Source organism: Hyla sarda, chromosome 1 (genome assembly GCF_029499605.1).
Source record: "Hyla sarda isolate aHylSar1 chromosome 1, aHylSar1.hap1, whole genome shotgun sequence".
NCBI classification, from domain to species: Eukaryota; Metazoa; Chordata; class Amphibia; order Anura; family Hylidae; genus Hyla; species Hyla sarda.
Genome location: NC_079189.1, coordinates 149,764,911 through 149,786,785, shown reverse-complemented (window position 1 = coordinate 149,786,785; position 21,875 = coordinate 149,764,911). Strand labels below are relative to the sequence as shown.

The 21,875-nt window shown below is 43.2% G+C and overlaps 1 protein-coding gene across 2 annotated transcripts in view; it reads right to left on the bottom strand.

The window, feature by feature from the left end:
• ZNF827 (zinc finger protein 827) overlaps positions 1 to 3,035 on the bottom strand; it is a 183,746-nt gene extending 180,711 nt beyond the window's left edge. The window contains exon 1 of one of the 2 annotated variants that reach the window (XM_056562852.1): positions 2,526 to 3,035. In XM_056562852.1, the coding sequence (XP_056418827.1) occupies positions 2,526 to 2,568 (43 nt within the window). In that variant the 5' untranslated portion in view covers positions 2,569 to 3,035. The remainder of the gene's footprint in view (positions 1 to 2,525) is intronic. The other variant, XM_056562851.1, reaches the window with a different exon arrangement.
• Between the last annotated feature and the right edge of the window lie 18,840 nt (positions 3,036 to 21,875).

Here is a 21,875-nt window from a genome sequence, read left to right as displayed (position 1 = left end):
GAGTATCCCTTTAAGGGGTCAGACCACAACGGTAGGGTGAACCTAGCCTTAGGCATGTATTTACTAAAAGACGCGCTCTTTAATAATGTAGTGAACGCCATATACTTGTAGCAATTTCACATCCTTTTTTCAAGTATATTGCAAGAACTGAGTTTCGATCAGAAACATTACGTCACGAGTTCTATATATAGGGGAGATTACTTACAGAGACAACACGCTGGATACAGATGACAATCTATACAATACAGTGGCGGCAACACCGTGCAACACACTCAACTTTACAGTAAGTGTGAAAATTCAGCCCTGGTTAGGGACTAGCACAACAGTGACAGGCAAGGGACGGGGGGGGGGCTCTCTGCAGGCCGAAAAATCAAAGCAAGAAGCAGTTTTCTTTGAATTGATCAAAGCCCTTGTAGGCCCAGGGTGACTGAGCTAAAATGGAGAATGACTCAGAGCTGGAGGGGAGTAGCTGAGGTCAGGGTCAAGGTCACATGGCTCAGCCACTTCAGTATACATCTACTGTTCAGCAGAGGTCGCCTTCTCCAGATCCGGCTCAATCCTTTACATGTTTTTTGTCTTCGAAACCAAAAACCACAATAGCAAAAACATCCCTTCTGGGATTAACCCTGAGTTTCCCGACCAGAGTGCCTCCAGCTGTTGCAAAACTACAACTCCCAGGCTGCTGGGGGTTGGATTTTTTTTTTTTTGCAACAGCTGGAGGCACACTGGTTGGGAAACACTGAGTTAACCAATTAAGGGCTGGACTTCAAGTCAGCATTTACTACCTGCACCACGGGCCTTCCAATCTTAAGAGGGCACACAGATTAGGGAAACCCTAGTGTAAAAAAAAAAAAAAAAACTTTCCTCGGCACAGTGGACAAAAATAAGCTATCCAAGGGTTATAGCTAAGCTTTTGTATAAGAGCAGGTTGGGGCACTTTAATTAACCCAATGGGGCACTACGCTATGTTTTATGCCAGGGTGAAAAAAAATAAAATTAAAAATCCTGGTCTAATGCCAAGCACAGGCCAATGGAAATCTTATTCATATTATCATCATTTATTTATGGTGTGTAGAACCAGTCACTGTATGGCAGCGTTTCCTAACCAGGGTGCTTCCAGCTGTTGCAAAACTACAACTCCCAGCATGCCCGGACAGCCTTCGGCTGTCCGGGCATGCTGAGAGTTGTGGTTTTGCAACAGCTGGAGGCACCCTGGTAGGAAAACACTGGTGTACACAATGTGGCAGCATATTTCTGAGCTGCAATGGAGCCCTAGATGCCAGTGAAAGCTCCAGGGTGAGGTTAGGAATGCCTGCACTGCACAGGCTCTGCCAGCCTCCTCTGCTCTCCCCCCCATGTGTCACAGACATGCATACATATATTTATGTTATGGATATTGATCGCCAGCCGTCTGCACAGAGCAAATGGCTGCAAATGGAAAGCAACAACCTGACCCCTCCCTCCCTTCCCCCAACCTTGTGAACTTCAGGTGACCGACTGTGGCTTTACATACATAGACAGGCTGCGGAAACACAGACATGTACCGATCCTCAGCTGAACCGGGGCACACCGGGTAAACAAGCTCGGCCCCGCCGCACTACTTAACCCTCGCCCTGGCTTTATTTCACCTCTGAACAGAAAGTGGCACAACACAGTGACAGGCCCGGGCATCACCTGCATGGGAAGAATACAATGTGCTGTATACAATGAGTGCCCGCAGCCTCCCAAGATTGACGGGCACGAAGCAGGAAGTGCACACAGGACGTGTCAATAGTAGTGCCCTCTGTGTGCCCACACATACATGCCAGGTGCCCTATAGTGGTCTCTATAAACATGGTGGCCATGCCATGTCCAGGGCTGGGGGTCACAATGTCATACCCAGCGCGCACACAATAGACATGGCTGGCATGACAGTTACTTCTCATTCACCCTGTAACATGCCAGCCTTGGAAAAGTTACCAATGCCAGCGCTGTGAACAATGAAGACGTGGGCTGGAAGTAGCAGGAAAAAGTTGCCCCAGTGCCCAGGGCTGACAGGGCAGAAGGGCACGGGCTGCAGCCCCTGACCAGGGATTCCTCCACACAGACACCCCCTTTTCTCCCTCCTCTGCTCGGCCCACCCCTCGGGTTTCTTGCACAAGCCTCCTCCTCAGCCTCCCTCCCTCCCCCTTGCATCTGCCGCTGCCTCTCCTCCCGGGGCCGCCAGGCTCAGCAGCCGGAGCTGGCCGCAACCTTTACCCGGGGACAGAGCCCTATTGATTCTGCGAGACCCCGAGAGCCGCGCGGGAGGCAGGGAAAGGGCACAGTGGGGTGAAGGCTGAGGAGGAGGAAGGGGGGGGGGGGGTCGCCCCACACACTACACCCTATTCTGAATAAAATGATGAAATAAATGGCCAGCACAGGACTGGAGCTCTCCACAACATGGCTGCCCTGCTCAGCCCGCACACAGCACCCATCACCCCTGCGCCCCCTCTGTAACCCTAAACTAGCGCCCGCAGCGGGCAGCACACAAGCCGGGCACTTACGTGAAGGCAGACGCTTGGGCTGCTCCTGCTTCCTCCTGGGCATTGTGTCCCCTTTATGTGGGCTTCTCCGCGTCCATCACATTCTCCTCCTCGGTGCACATGAAGAAGAGGTGGCGGCAGGATGAGGCAGGGAGACGGAGAGCGGCTCCTGCGGGCTCCGGGAGTCAGGGCGCTCGGTCGTTGCACCTGGCTTGTCCTCCCCTTCACCTCCCTCCCCCAGCCGTAATAAATATTCCTCAATGGATGGGATCTATACGTGTGTTGTGTGTATGGAGGGGCGACATGATGCTGAGGAGCCGAGGCTTCCGTGTCTATGGCTGCTCCCTGTGTGTCTCCAAGCCCCTAACACTAGTGCAAGGATCAAAGGGCAGCAGTGGCGGCGGTAGAGCACACACACACACACACACTCACATATGGAGGGGCAGCCTCCCAGCCTCAGACATACAGCAGACAAGCTCACAGCCAAGGCTGGGTCACAGTGCAGAGCTGCCCTAGGCTCTCTCCTCCTCCTCCCCTTGCACTTTGCACACCCTGCTCCCCTTCAGCTCCTGGAGGGAGGAGGTAGACATGTGCAGGGACTGCAGTAAAACACTCGTAAGGTTAATGCCATTCACAAAGCCCAAGCTCCAGGCTGCACACGAAACTTCTGTCCCCAGCACAGGATGCTCATGGATCCCATCCACAAGACACATAGATCTACAGGGGTCACCAGGGAGGACAACATGGATGATGCAGTGGAGAGCCCACTATTCCCCATACAGATCACCCAAACACCTGTTGGTACACAAGCTTTGTCTTCATGTGTCTTATTAACCACTTCATGACCCGGGCCAAATAATCCCCCCCTCCACCTGATTTATTTTGCAAGATGAGCTTTAGGAAAAGAACAAAAAAAAAAAAAAAAAAGCATGAAAAAGCACAAACCTGATCATTATCAATACCATAAAGCAGTGTTCTCTCTGCCATAGAGAAAAACATTATTAATAAATGTTGCAAAACTACAACTCCCAGCATGCCCGGACAGCCGTCCACAGTGTAGAGACCGCTACCATAGAGAAAAGCATTATTAGAAAAAAAAACACCTGATTTATTTTCCAAGATGATCCCCAGGAAAAGAAAAAAAAGAAAGAAAGAAGCCTGAAAAAGCACAAAACCGATCATTATCAATACCATAGAGCAGTGTTCTCCAAACTGTGGATGTCCGGGCATGCTGGAAATTGTAGTTTTGCAACATCTGGAGGTCCACAGTTTAGAGACCGCTGCCATAGAGAAAAACATTATTATTAAATGTTGCAAAACTACAACTCCCAGCATGCCCGGACAGCTGTTGGCCATCCGGGCATGCTGGGAGTTGTGGTTTTGCAACATCTGGAGGTCCACAGTATCGAGAACACTGCCATAGAGATAAACATTATTATTAATAAATAGGTTCTATTGTTAGTTGCGCTTAGTTTGCTGCCGCTCCAGTGTCCCGTACTTGGTGCATGTGATGCTGCAGCCAAATACATGTAGGAAGAGATCGCCGGGCATGCTGGGAGTTGTAGTTTTCACCGTTGGCTGTCCAGGCATGTTGGGAGTTGTAGTTTTGCAACATCTAGAGGTCCACAGTTTATAGACCGCTGCCAAAGAGAAAAACATTATTATTAAATGTTGCAAAACTACAACTCCCAGTATGCCCAGACAGCCGTTGGCCGTCCGGGCATGCTGGGAGTTGTGGTTTTGCAACATCTGGAGGTCCACAGTTTAGAGACCGCTGCCATAGAGAAAAACATTATTATTAAATGTTGCAAAACTACAACTCCCAGCATGCCCGGACAGCCGTTGGCTGTCCGGGCATGCTGGAAGTTGTAGTTTTGCAACATCTGGAGGTCCACAGTATCGAGAACACTGCCATAGAGATAAACATTATTATTAATAAATAGGTTCTATTGTTAGTTGCGCTTAGTTTGCTGCCGCTCCAGTGTCCCGTACTTGGTGCATGTGATGCTGCAGCCAAATACATGTAGGAAGAGATCGCCGGGCATGCTGGGAGTTGTAGTTTTCACCGTTGGCTGTCCGGGCATGTTGGGAGTTGTAGTTTTGCAACATCTAGAGGTCCACAGTTTATAGACCGCTGCCAAAGAGAAAAACATTATTATTAAATGTTGCAAAACTACAACTCCCAGTATGCCCAGACAGCCGTTGGCCGTCCGGGCATGCTGGGAGTTGTGGTTTTGCAACATCTGGAGGTCCACAGTTTAGAGACCGCTGCCATAGAGAAAAACATTATTATTAAATGTTGCAAAACTACAACTCCCAGCATGCCCGGACAGCCGTTGGCCGTCCGGGCATGCTGGGAGTTGTGGTTTTGCAACATCTGGAGGTCCACAGTATCGAGAACACTGCCATAGAGATAAACATTATTATTAATAAATAGGTTCTATTGTTAGTTGCGCTTAGTTTGCTGCCGCTCCAGTGTCCCGTACTTGGTGCATGTGATGCTGCAGTTAAATACATGTAGGAAGAGATCGCCGGGCATGCTGGGAGTTGTAGTTTTCACTGTTGGCTGTCCTGTCATGCTAGGAGTTGTAGTTTTGCAACATCTGGAGGTCCACAGTTTATAGACCGCTGCCAAAGAGAAAAACATTATTATTAAATGTTGCAAAACTACAACTCCCAATATGCCGTTGGCTGTCCGGGCATGTTGGGAGTTGTAGTTTTGCAACATCCGGAGGTCCACAGTTTTAGAGACTGCTGCCATAGAGAAAAACATTATTATTAAATGTTGCAAAACTACAACTCCCAATATGCCGTTGGCTGTCCGGGCATGCTGGAAGTTGTAGTTTTACAACATCTGGAGGTCCGCAGTTTTAGAGACCGCTGCCATAGAGAAAAACATTATTAGAAAAAAAAAACACCTGATTTTTTTCCAAGATGATCCCCAGGAAAAGAACAAAAAAAAGAAAGAAGCCTGAAAAAGCACAAAACCGATCATTATCAATACCATAGAGCAGTGTTCTCCAAACTGTGGACCTCCGGATGTCCGGGCATGCTGGATGTTGTAGTTTTGCAACATCCGGAGGTCCACAATTTAGACAGACGATTGAGAAAGGCTATATCTGCCGAAACGCGTCTTGTAAGGTGTAACAATACATGCTGTATTATCAGTACATCCTTTATTTGCATCTAAGTCGCTGGTGCCGGGATTTCTACTTCTTCCATTGGATTTATATGATCCACGAGCACGGCGCGCCATATCCTGGTGCCGTCCTCCTCTACAGAGATTCCACAATTTAGATACCACTGCCATTGAGAAAAACATTATTATTAAATTGCAAAACTACAACTCCTAGCATGCTGGGAGTTGTAGTTTTCGCCGTTGGCTGTCCGGGAATGCTGGGAGTTGTAGTTTTCGCCGTTGGCTGTCCGGGAATGCTGGGAGTTGTAGTTTTCGCCGTTGGCTGTCCGGTCATGCTGGGAGTTGTAGTTGTGCAACATCTGGAGGTCCACAGTTTAGAGACCGCTGCCAAAGAGAAAAACATTATTATTAAATAGTTCTCTTGTTAGTTGCGCTTAGTTTGCTGCCGCTCCAGTGTCCCGTACTTGGTGCATGTGATGCTGCAGCCAAATACATGTAGGAAGAGATCGCCGGGCTTGCTGGGAGTTGTAGTTTTCACTGTTGGCTGTCCGGGAATGCTAGTAGTTTTGCAATATCTGGAGGTCCACAGTTTAGAGACCGCTGCCATAGAGAAAAAATATTATTATTAAGATGATCCCCAGGAAAAGAACAAAAGAAAAAGAAAGAAACATGAAAAAGCACAAAACCGATCATTATCAATACCATAGAGCAGTGTTCTCCAAACTGTGAACCTCCGGATGTCTGGGCATGCTGGGAGTTGTGGTTTTGCAACATCCGGAGGTCCACAGTTTAGAGACCGCTACCAAAGAGAAAAACATTATTATTAAATGTTGCAAAACTACAACTCCCAGCATGCCCGGACAGCCATTGGCTGTCCGGGCATGCTGGGAGTTGTAGTTTTGCAACATCCGGAGGTCCACAGTTTGGAGAACACTGCCATAGAGATAAACATTATTATTGAATAGGTTCTCTTGTTAGTTGCGCTTAGTTTGCTGCTGCTCCAGTGTCCCGTACTTGGTGCATGTGATGCTACAGCCAAATACATGTAGGTAGAGATCGCCGGGCATGCTTGGAGTTGTAGTACAGCTCCCAGCATGCCCAGACGGCCGTTGGTGCATGTGATGCTACAGCCAAATACATGTAGGAAGAGATCGCTGCACAATGTACTTGACATCAACACAGCACTTCTGATGGGGAACAGCAGCAACTTAGGGGGGTGCTCCAGGCTGTAGGAACATTTTTGAGACTAATAGAAAACCCCTTTAAAGCGTACCTCCAATGATGGTCCCGGTAGCAGGATATGTGTTTGAATTTCGCAGCTTGCCCTAAAACTATCGTGATCTGGAGATGTATACTGTATGTCAAAAGGCCCATACGAGTCTAATCTGTCTCCAGATCACGATAATCCTAGAGCAAGTCTCAGATTCTGAAATTAAAACACATATCCTGCGCCGAGAGCATCATTGGAGGACTCTTGGTCTGTATAGTTTTGTAGCCTTGGGTGTCCTGATTCCATTCCAGTATTTTTATTTTATTGCTACCCCAACTCCCAACCTTTCCTTCCAAGGATACAGGGATTTTATTATTTGGTTGACTGTCTACTTTTCCCTGAATAGTCAGATGGGCTGGAAAATTATTTCACAAAGGGGTGTGAATGCTAGGCTTCAGGGATATAAGCCTGATTCACACCCTCTGAGATGGACCTAGGCCCCTTTAGCCTCATGATCACACCCCGCTGAGCCTTATGCCGCTTTTGGATAAATAACATTCCCACCCATCTGACTATTAAAGGAGATGTCCGGTGCTCACTTTTCTTATTGTATCCGTTCCGGGCTGCAAAAAAAAAAAGAAAATAAGTTTTCTCTTGCCTGCCTACGCTCCCCCGGTGCTCCGGTACAGGTGTTCGGTCCCCGGGCTGTATTCTTATTACTTCCTGTTAGCCCGGCACGTCACACGGAGCTTCAGCCTATCACTGGCTGAGGCGGGACATCGCTGCGGCTGGTGATAGGTTGAAGCTCCGTGTGACGTGCCGGGCTAACAGGAAGTAAGAAGAATACAGCCCGGGGACCGAACACCTGTACCGAAGCACCGGGGAGCCTAGGCAGGTAAGAGAAAAAAAATGTCTTTTATTTTTCAGCCCGGAACGGATAAAATAAGAAAAGTGAGCACCGGACATCTCCTTTAATATTAGCAACATAGCCCATCTGGCTATATATGATTACATTAGTATAGACTCTATAAGTGTACGGCCAAGATGCATTACCTGACACTGACGTTACATTTTCTATGATAAGTGCACACACTAACACTTGTGTTCACATGTATGTATGTTCTTTATAAAAAATGAAGGAAACATTCTACAATAAAAAAAATGACAGTACAAAGGACAAATACAGAGAAGGAATGTCGAAAGGAACAGGTCAGTGACTGATCATAGCCTTGATGAACAGCCATGCAGTGTGTGAAATGTGTTGGTTTCCTGTTTATATGGAGGATACACAGTCTGTAAAGCATGCTGGGAAATAAGGTTTAGTTAGTTTCTCACCTGTGGCACTGGAGGGTCCTTCTCCCCTGCATCTTCTGCCGCCACTGTGTCCGAGGACATAGCTAAGGACACTTGTGTTGCTGGGTAGATGGTTTATTCTTTTCTTTGGTTTACAAAGGGCACATACAGTGCTGTGAATACATTTTTAAATGATCTTTTCATTTATTCATATATTAAAAATAAAAGGTTATTTACAATCTATAAGGCCCATGTGAAAAAGTAACTGCCTACGCTAAACCTAATAACTGGTTATGCCACACTTGGCAGTAACAATTGCAAGCAAACATTCGAGATGACTCTTTTACATCACTGTTGAGGAATTTTGGCCGACTCTTCTTTGCAGAATTGTTTTAATTTGCCTACCTTGGAGGGTTTTCGAGCATGAACTGCCCTTTTAAGGTCTTGCCACAGTAACTTAATGGGATTCAAGTCAGGACTTTGACTTCAGCTACTCCAAAACCTTAATTTTGTTTCTTTTAAGCTTTACAGAAGTTGACTTTGCTTGTGTTCTGCAGATCAATGTCCTGCTGCATAACCCAACTGCACTCGAGCTTTAGGTCCGAAACTAACAGATGGAAACTCTCCTTTTCTGATACACAGATTTTTTTATAGCAATTTAATGGTTCTGTCAATTGTGACAAGTCATCCATGTCCTACAGGAAAAAAAAGCAACCAAGACTATCATACTGCCAGCACCATAAATGACTTTTGATATGATATTCTTGTGTAATGCAATGTCTTCAAAAAACTTGCATCCTTGAGTCAGCAGTCCACAGACTACAATCCCAAAGTAATGGAGGATATTCCATAGATGCTGGTCCCAACTCTAGCACCGTGAACTTTGGCAAATGAGGCCTTCAGTTCTTTAGATGTTCATCTGGCTTCTTTTGTGACCTCCAGGTAGATCTTCATTTGTGACCTCCAGGTGAATCACTTTAGAATGTGACATCATTTTCTGCTTCTAGATTTCTTCTAGCTTGCTTTACATTGCCAGACATGTTTTATTTTTAGGTGTCTGGTGTGGCTATTAAGACTGAAACCATTTGTTAGTTTCAAGGGGCATTCCGGGCAAAAACATTTTATCCCCTATCGAAAGGATAGGGGATAAGATGTCTGATCGCGGGGGCCCGCTGCTAAGACCCCCCGCGATCTCCCTGCAGCACCAGCTTTCTATGCAGGTGCTGAATCTCCAGTTTCGGAAGCCTCCCGGTTTTCGGGACTGGGGACTTAATGTCACACAACGCCCCCTCCATTCATGACTATGGAAGGGGTCATGACTATCCTTTGGATAGGGGATAAAATGTTTTTGCCCAGAATACCCCTTTAAGTTAGTTAACTGGTTAATTTAATGGTGACCATGCATAGGACAATTATAGAGTTATTTACCATAATTATTCCCTATTACAGCATAGTTGGTTGAGCTGGTATAATGTACAGTACCAACAATGTAATCCTCTACAGAGGATGTCAATTGCAAAAATCTATACTTGAATATACAGTATCCCACATAAGTAAGTACACTCCTCAAATTTTTGTCATTTTTTAAAATATCATTTCATGTGACAACACTGAAGATATGACACTGTAAAGTAATGTAAAGTAGTGACTGCACAGCCTGTATAAAAGTGTTTAATGTTGTGTCCCCACAAAATAACAACACACAACCATTAAAGGGGTACTGCAGCCAAAAATAACTTAACCTCTATCCACAACCTCCAGAACGGGACCCGGCTCTGAGTGAGGAGCGAGTGTGGTAGATGGTATGGGCTCCATTGAATTCTTTGGGAGCTCCGAAGAGACCTGAGTCCAGCACTTGGGCATCATCGGCACTCCTATAGAAATAAATGGAGCGCATGCCAAGTAGCAGTAGATGACACGCACTCCTCACTGAGCGAGACGGGATCCTGTTCCAGAGATCGCAAGGGGTCGAACCCCCCGTGATCAGCTACTTATCGCTTATCCTGTGGATAGGGGATAAATTAATTTTGGCTGCATTACCCCTTTAATGTCTAAACCTCAGCAACAAAAGTGAGTACACCCCTAAATAGATATGTCCAATTTGGGCCCAATTAGCCATTATCCCTCCAGTGTTGCAAGGTCTCAGGTGTGAATGGGGAGCATGTACTTAATTTGGGGTTGTTGCTCTTGCATTCTCTAATGTGACATGTGAGTGCTGCCAGGATTGCTGCAGAGGTTAAAGGGGTGAGGGGTCAGCCTGTCAGAGCTCAGACCATACACCACCCACTGCATCAAATTGCTCTGCATGGCTGTAGTCCCAGAAGGAAGCCTCTTCTAAAGATGATGCACAAAAAAGTCTGAAAACAGTTTGCTAAAGACTGAAACCATGCTGTTCGATGAGACCAAGATTACATTATTTGGTTCACATAGTGACAAACGTGTGACGTAACCAGATGAAGAGTACAAAGACAAGTGTGTCTCTAACATTCAACAGCTCCATGATGTCGTAATAAAGGAGTGAAAGAGGACTCCATTGGAAACCTGTGAAGCTCTGGTGAACTCCAAACTGTGCAGTCACCCAGCATTCTGAACATTATGTTCAGAATGCCGGGTGACTGCACGGAGATAGCAGGGAGTCTCAGCGGCCAAACCCTGGCAGTCAGACATCTTATCCCCTATCCTTTGGAAAGGGGATAAGATGTCTAGGAGCGGAGTACCTTTTTAACAATGAGCCTTGGCTTATATACTATATGTGGCTTACAGGTCTCATTTTTGCAGTTCCCCAAGTCTACTAGTATGTAGCAATGTGGAGTTTTCTTGAGTGGTTCCCTTGTAATACAAGTTAACTACAGACCAAATGAAGTTCAAATATACAGTGTCACAGAAAGCAAAAAGTTTACCTGTTGTTTTAAAACTTTTAATAAACTACATGGTTTGTTCAATGAACCCTTCAGGGTGGTAACAAGAGGATTTCAGTTTTCTCACTGCAGTTATTGAGCTCCGGATAGTCCCCTTCATGGTGCATAGATATTTCTCATTCTTTATTTTAGGGGGTGGGGCCAGAGTTAGGTTGTTTGCCAGTAGTACACATACATAGACTTCCTTTCCCTTAATTGTCTGTTAAATTACGGCACAGCACTTAGTTCTTATAGTGCTGGCAATGGCTTTGTGCTTAGAGATGATTTAAATCCTATCCAACCTATCCACAGTTACTTTAGGGAAGAGTATTTATACACATTGATTAATGAGATAATTCGGTGTGACCCTGTAAGCAAAAGGTCGTTTCTGGGCTAGGGCAGTAGTCTCATGTAGGATGCGTTTGTAGAGAAATTAATCCCCTCACCATCCATCACTTGTGTCATTACATGAGTCAACAGTGGGGAGACCTGTTCACACAGCATTGTTCACACTATGTTAAAAAATACTTCAATTTGGAGAGCCAAAAATGACTGTTTCATACCATGCACACCATGAACGTGATAAGCACAACTCATTTGGAACAATTCAGCTGCATCATATAACTATCAGATGTGTTTTGCTCCTGGTTTTCAGACTATGAAAACATAGAAAATAACGCAAAAAAGTGTATTTCAGCTCACCAATTTAAGTATAGAACAGGTTCCTGGATAGTTTTACTAGCAGGAGAGTTCGGACAGCAGAGAGTGGGCTGTATCCCTTACATAAGTTATACCAAGAAGACAATTGGGGCCAACAGCTCCTCCATGGAAAAAAGTGCTTATAGTTATTAAAACATTAATTTAATCAGTGTGCATTCAAATAGAAAAAATGGACGTCAGTCATAAAAGAAAAGCGAATTTCCAATTTTGTTTCGAGCTGCATGTAGCCCTAAGTCATGGCTACATGCAGCTGGAAACGTATTGGTGTATTGCTTTTCTTTTATGATTGATGTCAAATTTTTACAATTTTTCATGCATATCGATGAAAATTAAATTGAAATTGATGTTTTAATAATTACAGTCACGGCCATAAATGTTGGCACCCCTGAAATTTTTCAAGAAAATGAAGTATTTCTCACAGAAAAGGATTGCAGTAACACATGTTTTGCTATATTCATGTTTATTCCCTTTGTGTGTATTGGAACTAAACAAAAAAGGGAGGAAAAAAAGCAAATTGGACATAATGTCACACCAATCTCCAAAAATGGGCTAAACAAAATTATTGCCATCCTTAGCTTAATATTTGCTTGCACACCATTTGGAAAAAATTACTGAAATCAGTTGCTTCCTATAACCATCAATAAGCTTCTTACACCTCTCAGCCGGAATGTTGGACCACTCTTCCTTTGCAAACTGCTCCAGGTCTCTCTTATTGGAAGGGCGCCTTTTCCCAACAGCAATTTTAAGATCTCTCCACAGGTATTCAATGGGATTTAGATCTGGACTCATTGCTGGCCACTTCAGAACTCTCCAGCGCTTTGTTGCCATCCATTGCTTGGTGCTTTTTGACCTATGTTTGGGATCATTGTCCTGTTGGAAGACCCAAGAACTCGGACGCAAACCTAGCTTTCTGACACTGGGCTGTACAGTGCGACCCAAAATCCATTGGTAATCCTCAGATTTCATGATGCCTTGCACACATTCAAGGCACCCAGTGTAGGTACTCTGTTCTTTTCTTTGTAGGTCTCATTCCATTTTCAGTAAACAGTAGAATGATGTGCTTTAACAAAAATCTCCATATTGGTCTCATCTGTCCACAATACGTTTTCCCAGAAGGATTTTGGCTTACTGAAGTTCATTTTGGCAAAATGTAGTCTTGCTTTTTTATGTCACTGTGTCAGCAGTGGGGTCCTCCTGGGTCTCCTGCCATAGCGTTTCATTTAATTTAAATGTCGACGGATAGTTCGCACTGACACTGATGCTCCCTAAGCCTGCAGGACAGCTTGAATATCTTTGGAACTTGTTTGGGGCTGCTTATCCACCATCCGGACTATCCTGCGTTGACACCTTTCATAATTAGATAAGCTACAGTGCCATGGGTTGCAAACTTCTTGATAATGTTGTGCACTGTGGACAAAGGCAAATCTAGATCTCTGGAGATGGACTTGTAACCTTGAGATTGTTGATATTTTCCCACAATTTTGGTTCTCAAGTCCTCAGACAGTTCTCTTCTCCCCTTTCTGTTGTCCATGCTTAGGGTGGCACACACAGACACACAATGCAAAGACTAACTTCTCTCCTTTTTATCTACTTCAAGGTGGGATTTTTATATTGCCCACACCTGTTACTTTCCCCAGGTGAGTTTAACCCCTTAAGGACCAAGGACGTACCGGTACGTCCTTGGTCCTGCTCTTCTGATATAACGCGGGGTTACACAGTAACCCCGCATCATATCATGGCGGGCCCGGCGTCATAGTGAAGCCGGGACCCGCCTCTAATAGCGCGCAGCGCCGATCGCGGCGCCGCGCGCTATTAACCCTTTAGCCGCGCGCTCAAAGCTGAGCCACGCGGCTAAAAGTGAAAGTGAAAGTTCTCGGCTAGCTCAGTCGGGCTGTTCGGGATAGCCGCGGCTAATCGCGGCATCCCGAACAGCTGACAGGACAGCGGGAGGGCCCCTACCTGCCTCCTCGCTGTCCGATCGCCGAATGACTGCTCAGTGCCTGAGATCCAGGCATGAGCAGTCATCCGGCAGAATCGTTGATCACTGGTTTCTTATGAGAAACCAGTGATCAACATAGAAGATCAGTGTGTGCAGTGTTATAGGTCCCTATGGGACCTATAACACTGCACAAAAAAAGTGAAAAAAAAAAGTGAATAAAGATCATTTAACTCCTCCCCTATTAAAAGTTTGAATCACCCCCCTTTTCCAATAAAAAAAAAAACACAGTGTAAATAAAAATTAAAATAAACATATGTGGTATCACCGCGTGTGGAAATGTCCGAATTATAAAAATATATCATTAATTAAACCGCTCGGTCAATGGCGTGCGCGCAAAAAAATTCCAAAGTCCAAAATAGTGCATTTTTGGTCACTTTTTATATCATTTAAAAATGAATAAAAAGTGATCAATAAGTCCTATCAATGCAAAAATGGTACCGTTAAAAACTTCAGATCACGGCGCAAAAAATGAGCCCTCATACCGCCCCATACATGGAAAAATAAAAAAGTTATAGGGGTCAGAAGATGACAATTTTAAACGTATTAATTTTCCTGCATGTAGTTATGATTTTTTCCAGAAGTCCGACAAAATCAAACCTATATAAGTAGGGTATCATTTTAATCGTATAGACCTACAGAATACATATCAGGTGTCATTTTTACCGAAAAATGTACTACGTAGAAACGGAAGCCCCCAAAAGTTACAAAACAGCGTTTTTTTTTCAATTTTGTCGCACAATGATTTTTTTTCCCGCTTCACCATAGATTTTTGGGCAAAATGACTGACGTCATTACAAAGTAGAATTGGTGGCGCAAAAAATAAGCCATCATATGGATTTTTAGGTGTAAATTTGAAAGAGTTATGATTTTTTAAAGGCAAGGAGCAAAAAACGAAAATGCAAAAACGGAAAAACCTCCGGTCCTTAAGGGGTTAAAGGAGCAACACATGCTTGAAACAATCTTATTTTTCCACAATTTTGAAAGGGTGCCAATTATTTCGTCAAGCCCATTTTTGGAGTTTGGTGTGACATTATGTCCAATTTGCTTTTTTTCTTTCCCTTTTTTGGTTTAGTTCCAATACACACAAAGGGAATAAACATGTGTATAGCAAAACATGTGTTACTGCAATACTTTTCTGTGAGAAATACTTCATTTTCTTGAAAAATGTCAGGGGTGCCAACATTTTCGGCCATGACTGTCAGGCCCAAGGCCTGATTATGGAATCATGAATGTGTATTATAATTGTATTTGTGTATAATGTATAATTCAAGACAAGGGTGTGGATTCATTCAGACTGTGTATCTATTTTGTGTATTCCAGTTTTATTGGGGGGGGGGGGGCTGTTGGTGGTATACTTTCTTTGAAGCCAGGCACTCTGCCCATCATAAAACAAATTAAGATAAGGGAGCAGGAAAGAAGGATGGCAGTCCTCCTCCTCTCCCCCCCCCCCCCCCCCCACCCTGTGGGGTCAAATGAATTCCCTTTTCCCTCCTAAGAAGCCACTATAAAACTGAGGTGCTGGACAAACCTTTGTTCAAGCCTGTGGCAAAAGCTGACAAGATCCTAAGATACAGCTGGACTCTCACTCACAAGGACTGCTACAACATTATGCTGTAAGGACTTTCTTTTTGTTTTCTGAACTTGTCTTGCTGAACTTTTTAATATATTTTTGTACCTGTATGTAATTTGTTTATTTTATACGTAGCACTGTGATACCTTTTATCAGATTAAATGTTTAATTAATCAGCTCTGGTCTTTGATCTCTAAATATAGGAGCTCACCTTTCTGAAGGAAGCTCTGGTGAAACATGTTTATCAAAGGGTTAATTTGGTGACCTGCTGGGATTAGTAGTGGATACCCAGAGGTCTGGTGGCTTTAACCCTTGCACCATCACACTCTCTATAGCATCTTGCCTGGACCGATAGGGTGTAATCGTGACACAAGCCCTTTTTTTCATAGGTCTAACTTACGGTTAATATTAGGGTTGGTTTTGCAATTGCCAATGTCCTGTATGGCCATCCCTATTGTATATGATAAACTCTTCAAGGTCTATTGCAAACATTAAATACATTGTTAGATACCAGTGATGGCCAGGGCTGCATTGACAGATCACACTAACCTAAGCTCTAAACCTTAAAGAGTACTCCTCATTAACTTGATACATTTTGTAATCCTCCCAGTTCACTACCCCCATCATGATAAACCACCCCCTGACTTTTATTATTTTTTAGTTTTCTACCTTGATATTGCTCTGTATTTTCTGCTCAGCCTCAGGTTCAGGTTCACAGACTGGGAAGGGGGCGTTATCCAACAGGTGTGACATCATCTAAAGCCATACAGGGGAGACATTCCTCCCTTACTCTTCAACCAACAGCATACGGCAGTTAAGTGTGAGAGGAGCTATGATTGGATGAGACACCCCTCCCCCCCTCAGCACTCCAGGCTGCACTTCCTGTATTTGGACTTCTGCAAGGCCAGCAGGAGTCCAGAGTCTGTGCATGAGATGGGGGGGGGGGGGGGGATGTGCTCTGGAAGAGTAGGGAGACACCTAGTGGCAGCTTTTTTAAACACAAGTAAAACATAGAAAACTTCATTTTTTTTAAAACAAAGTGTAATAGAAAGATTTTTTTATTTACCATAAGGAGTGCAGGAGTGCAATAACAAAATTAGTTTTAATGAGAGTGCCCATTTTATATATGTATACATTATTTAATGTGCAACTGACAGTTATTGCCATTTACTTCAGAGCAATTCTCATGATATTCGGTCATGTGCCTGTACACATAGCTATGTGCATGAGCACTCTTAACAAAGAAGAGGATACACAAAAAAATTACTTATCAGTGGCACGATTGATAAAATGATCCTTAGTAATATTTATAAAAGGTATTGCTACCTAGTTCACAGCGAGGTTCTGGAGGATCACTGGTGAGGACTGTGTCCCCCATGTTTTATATTGGGAAATAAATATCACAACATACTGTAAAAGAATCCATACATACAGATAAGCCCTACCCCAAACAGTGATTAAATAAAATCACCATACTGTTACTAACAATGTTCCACCAAACTCTCAATAATACCATTATACTGTTACAAAATGATGAAAACGAAACAGTCACTTAATAATACCACCATACTATGACTAAATGACTCTACTTTCCAGTAACTGAATAAAACCCTATAACTATAACTGAATAACAACACAATTCCACGACTAAATAACATCACCATATTGTGGCTAAATAATTACTACTGTTGCTAAATAAAAAAAAATACACTTTTAATGTTCCTTAAGTTACCACCATTAAAACATAATACGCCAGACTGTAAGTTAATATTACCACCATAAAGACAGAGTACTATGATGATATGTGGACAAATTAATAAAATACTGACAAAAGTAGTCTAAGGCCAGCTTCCCACAAATCTAATATGTGCAAGTCCCAGCCTAGTGGTCTAAAGACCCGAACTGACAGTATCATAGGGATACATTAGCCTCAGAATCGGACCAGGACATGTGGCCACAAAAGGGTTATGAAAAGCACCAGTATTACGCTAGTGTAGAACTGGCTAAAAGCAGTATAAATTATTATGTCCAGTGACTAACAGATAGCTAAGATCACAATGGCAACTTCTTCAATCTATAGCTTGCCTCTGCAGAATTTGAGAACACTTGCAACATTTGTGGAACTGTAGTGCCACCCAATTTTTCACATATCCTATCTGGCACCCAAATCTTGTTTTATTCTTATACCACTCATCTCTGTTATGTAGACGAGATGTCGGCATTGAGTTGGCAGGTCCTGCTCTGATGTCTTGTCTCAGAAACAGGTCGGAGAGGAGAAGTAAAGGACAATAAGGAGCTGCAACAGAAACTACGAGAGACATTTGCAGCTAAGTATCTTTTTTCTTTCTTTCTCTCTTTCTTTCTTTTTTTTTTAAACACCAATGGCAAAAAACAATACAGCTGGAATATTTTTGATATTTGTATGGCAAGGGGAATACAGTGCATTTTGGAGGTTTTCAGACCCTATCACCTTTTTCACATTTGCTATGTTGCTGGTTGTGCTAAAATAAGAAAAAAGTTTTCCTCTATCATTCTGCACCCTATATTGACAAAGTAAAAACAAAATGCTAAAAATCTCTGCTAGTTTATTGAAAAAGGAAAAACTTTAATATTGCATTGACATAAGTATTCAGACCTTTAATCAGTACTTAGTTAAAGCACCTCTGGCAGTGATTACAGTCTCCAATCTTCTTGGGTATGATGCCACAAGGTTTGCCATTCTTCTCTGCTTTTTCTCTCAAGCTCTATCAAGTTGGAAGAAGACTGTCGGTGGAATTCATAGGTCTTGTTGAAAAGTGAACATTCAGCCCAGTCACAGGGTACACATATGGTTTCATAAAAATAATCTCGCTACTGTGCTCCCTTCAGCATTTCTATAACCCTGACTAATCTCCCTATCCCAGATGCTGAAAAACACTCCACACTATGATGCTGCCATCACCATGCTTCACTGTAGGGATGGTATTGCACAGGTGATAAGCAGTGTCTGGTTTCTTTCAGACCTATTATTTAAGATTGAGTGTTGTGAGAGTGAAGAAAAATTATTATACATATCATGGGTGGGCATAATATGGCATAGAGAATGGAGGCAGGGAAGCTCGGTAAGCCAGCGCCCCGCCTCCATTGCACACTAAAGAGATTTAGCATTATAGCAATGGAGGCAATATCTTCTAAACAGCTGGACCATTTTCAGTAAATTATACCTTTTTGTACTCCTGTTCCCCCGCACTCTAACCCAGTGTATTGGGTTTAGAGCGACTAAACAGCCTGTCTGTTTTTCCTTTTAGATACCTTTTTCTTCTATTTTTTGCAGTATACTTTCCTTTCTTCAATTAACAAAATCAGCTTAAGTGTTCTTCTTAAAGGGGTAGTCCAGTGTTGAAAAACTTATCCCCTATCCTAAGGATAGGGGATAAGTTTGAGATCGCGGGGGGTCCGACCGCTGGGGCCCCCTGCGATCTCTCTGTACAGGGGGCCAGGCTCTCCGGCCAGATAGCGGGTGTCGACCCCCGCACGAAGCGGCGGCCGACACACCCCCTCAATACATCTCTATGGCAGAGCCGGAGATTGCCGAAGGCAGCGCTTCGGCTCTGCCATAGAGTTGTATTGAGGGGGCGTGTCGGCCGCAGCCTCGTGCAGAGGTCGACACGCCCCCTTCCCGCGGGCTGTCGGGGCACCATACAGGAGATCGCAGGGGGCCCCAGTGGTCGGATTTATCTCAAATTTATCCCCTATCCTTAGGACAGGGGATAAGTTGTTCACCACTGGGTCACCACTGGACTACTCCTTTAATAGATGCTTACTGTAAAATTAGAGTTCCAATGATAAGATATTGTGTCTTCAGTATAGTGTCCAGCACATTAACTGCTTTACCTTTATAATAGGAAGTAGGGCATTAACCTATTTATTATTTTCTTTTATTTAGCTGTATTTATTTGTCTATTTCATTTTATTTTAGAGTCACAAAGCAGTCCTAACTCAAGATGCTAAGTAATAAGATGAGAGGGTGCAATCAGAAAAGGAGTAGTGGTAGTCGCATTCTCAAGATGATATATAGAAAGCAGCAGGAATCAAATAATGAGATACCACATCTCAAGTAGAATTCATTATGTACAGAATGAACGGATAACTAAAGTAGTTTGCTGAAGTAGAAATAAACAACTAATAAAGGGGAACATGCAAACTTTCCTCTATCCAATGTATCATTTGTACAGCACAGGTTTAGAAATAACAGTGCAAGTCCTGCTAGTAGACTATATTGAGAGCAAACGGAAAATCAATGATCCTGATGTCTGCATCACCTGCAGAGGTGCTTTAAGGTGAGAGCTATAGCCTTTTCACAATGCACACACATTTTCCTGTCAGTCTGCGTTGCCATGAACTCTGGATTACTATGTCACACTTGGTAAACTGACAGCACTTTGGAATATTTATGAGCAAATTATGCCATTTCTAGTCCACTTACCATTAATTCCCTTTTTGTTAAAAAATAAAAAAGCATTAGCAGAGTGACACACATGGACTAGCTGACAAGTGACCTTCTACATCTCTTTTCCAGGCAATGGCCTTTGTAAGCAGCACTGGCACAGCACCTTAATTCAATGGTGGCGATCAGTAATTGAACACTGCAGCCTATAAGACCACCATTTGTCCAGGACTCCGAGACATCTGTCTGCTCTGCTTGGAGTCAGTGAAATTTCCTTTATCTCAGAGCTAATGACCCATGATGTATCCAGAATAGTAGGAAAGTATGATAAAACTTTCCATGATGTCCACAAATTAATTCCAGGTTAAATACACACATAGTTATAGCAATAATACCAATATAAACTCCCATATAAACTATGCTGACCATATGAAGTCACATATACAGCCAGTTATGCAGTTATGATAAATATGTAATGGTTTCTATAATGTCCATACAGCATCTAAAGGTCACATAAAAATGTGTCCATATAAAGCCTGGCAAATGACAAAAGAATATCAAAGTGCCAGACTGTAATTACCTGTTTCAAGTTTTACCTTTCCTTCTATATGTCTATAGTCTACTTGTCAGAATAAGTAAGATCAGTGTGAAAGCCCACAATCACATAGTGCCATTGAATCCTAGCCCCTTCCCAGCATGGCCACTTATTGATATGAACCCTTTGGTTAAACTAGTGCATATAATAAAACATGTTCAGTTAGCCAAAGCAACCATTCATTTATGGGATACAATTGATATGTACTTGCAATTCCGACTCTTCCTGTCTTTACTAGCTTTTAGATAAACCCCTGAGTTGCATCTATGATAGCGTTCACAAATAATAAAGCTGGATGACTGCATCACAGTTGACAAAAAGGTGCTATATTATCACAATTGTGCAAGTCATGGTAAAAACTGTCATTTTTGCCGTGATTTTGCAGCAGCAGAAACAGCCAAAATGCAGTAAAAATTTGTGAAAAATGCAGAAAAACTTTAGCATGCAAACACAGCCTAAAGACTTTAAATCTTTATTTTAAACACCTCAATTGTGACTATAGTTCAAATCACTTTTGTCTTTCACTGACAATATTTCTCTAGAAAATACACTTTGAACAATAAAATGCATCAACACTGCACATAATGTGAACTGACCTAAACCCTCTAAACAATGCACCTGGATGAACTCCAACACCAGCAGACTGATCAGATGAACAGGTGCACCGTTAAACCTCAACTCTTCTTTCTCCAAAGCCAGAGGATTCTTGGGAAATGTAAGCAGCATTGTCAAGTCATTTTAGTGATGGATTTGCATCCAATATGGAGCCTATCTCATGCCTGTCACATCAGCTAAAATTGGTAAGCACAAGGTATACACAAGAATCTCTACATTATTCTCTAACTAGCTGAGTATCTAGTGTTGCCTTGTGAAAGATGAACAGCAACATTGATATATAAATAATACAATATTTTAATAAAAAATTAGGCCTATTTTTACCAGGTTGTGAATATTTAAATAGAGCAAATTTCTATCTCTCTTCCTGTCCCCGCACTGTCTTCACTTTCCCCTCACTCTTCTTTCAGTCCCCCAAAAATCTTCTCTCCCTCGCCCACCTTGTTTCCTCTGCCTCCCCATACTTTACCATGACGTGGGTCCGGTAGCAGGATGTTTAAAACTCCCCGGCAATCTCTGCAGCTCTAGAATAACGCAATCAGGAGATATATTGAAAGTCCCATAGACTTGCATGAGACCTGTTACATCTCCTGATCACTTTACTAGCAGACTACAGAGATTGCCCAGGAATTTTAAACATCCTGCTGCATGACCAATGTCATGCTAAAGTATGATATAATTGTCCTGGCTGAATTTTTTACTCCTGAGGGATTGTCTATAACATGTAAAAAAAAAAAAAAACCTTTACTTAACTCCAGCGATCCCTCTGTTCCTCCGGTGTCCCACTCCGGTCCTGGATACAATCCTCTTTTTCTTAGAAATCATGACGCTTGGGCCCGAAGTTACGTTGGGGCTCAGAGTGCTATACTGGCTCTCAGCCAATCACTAACCAGGTAGGCCAGGCATT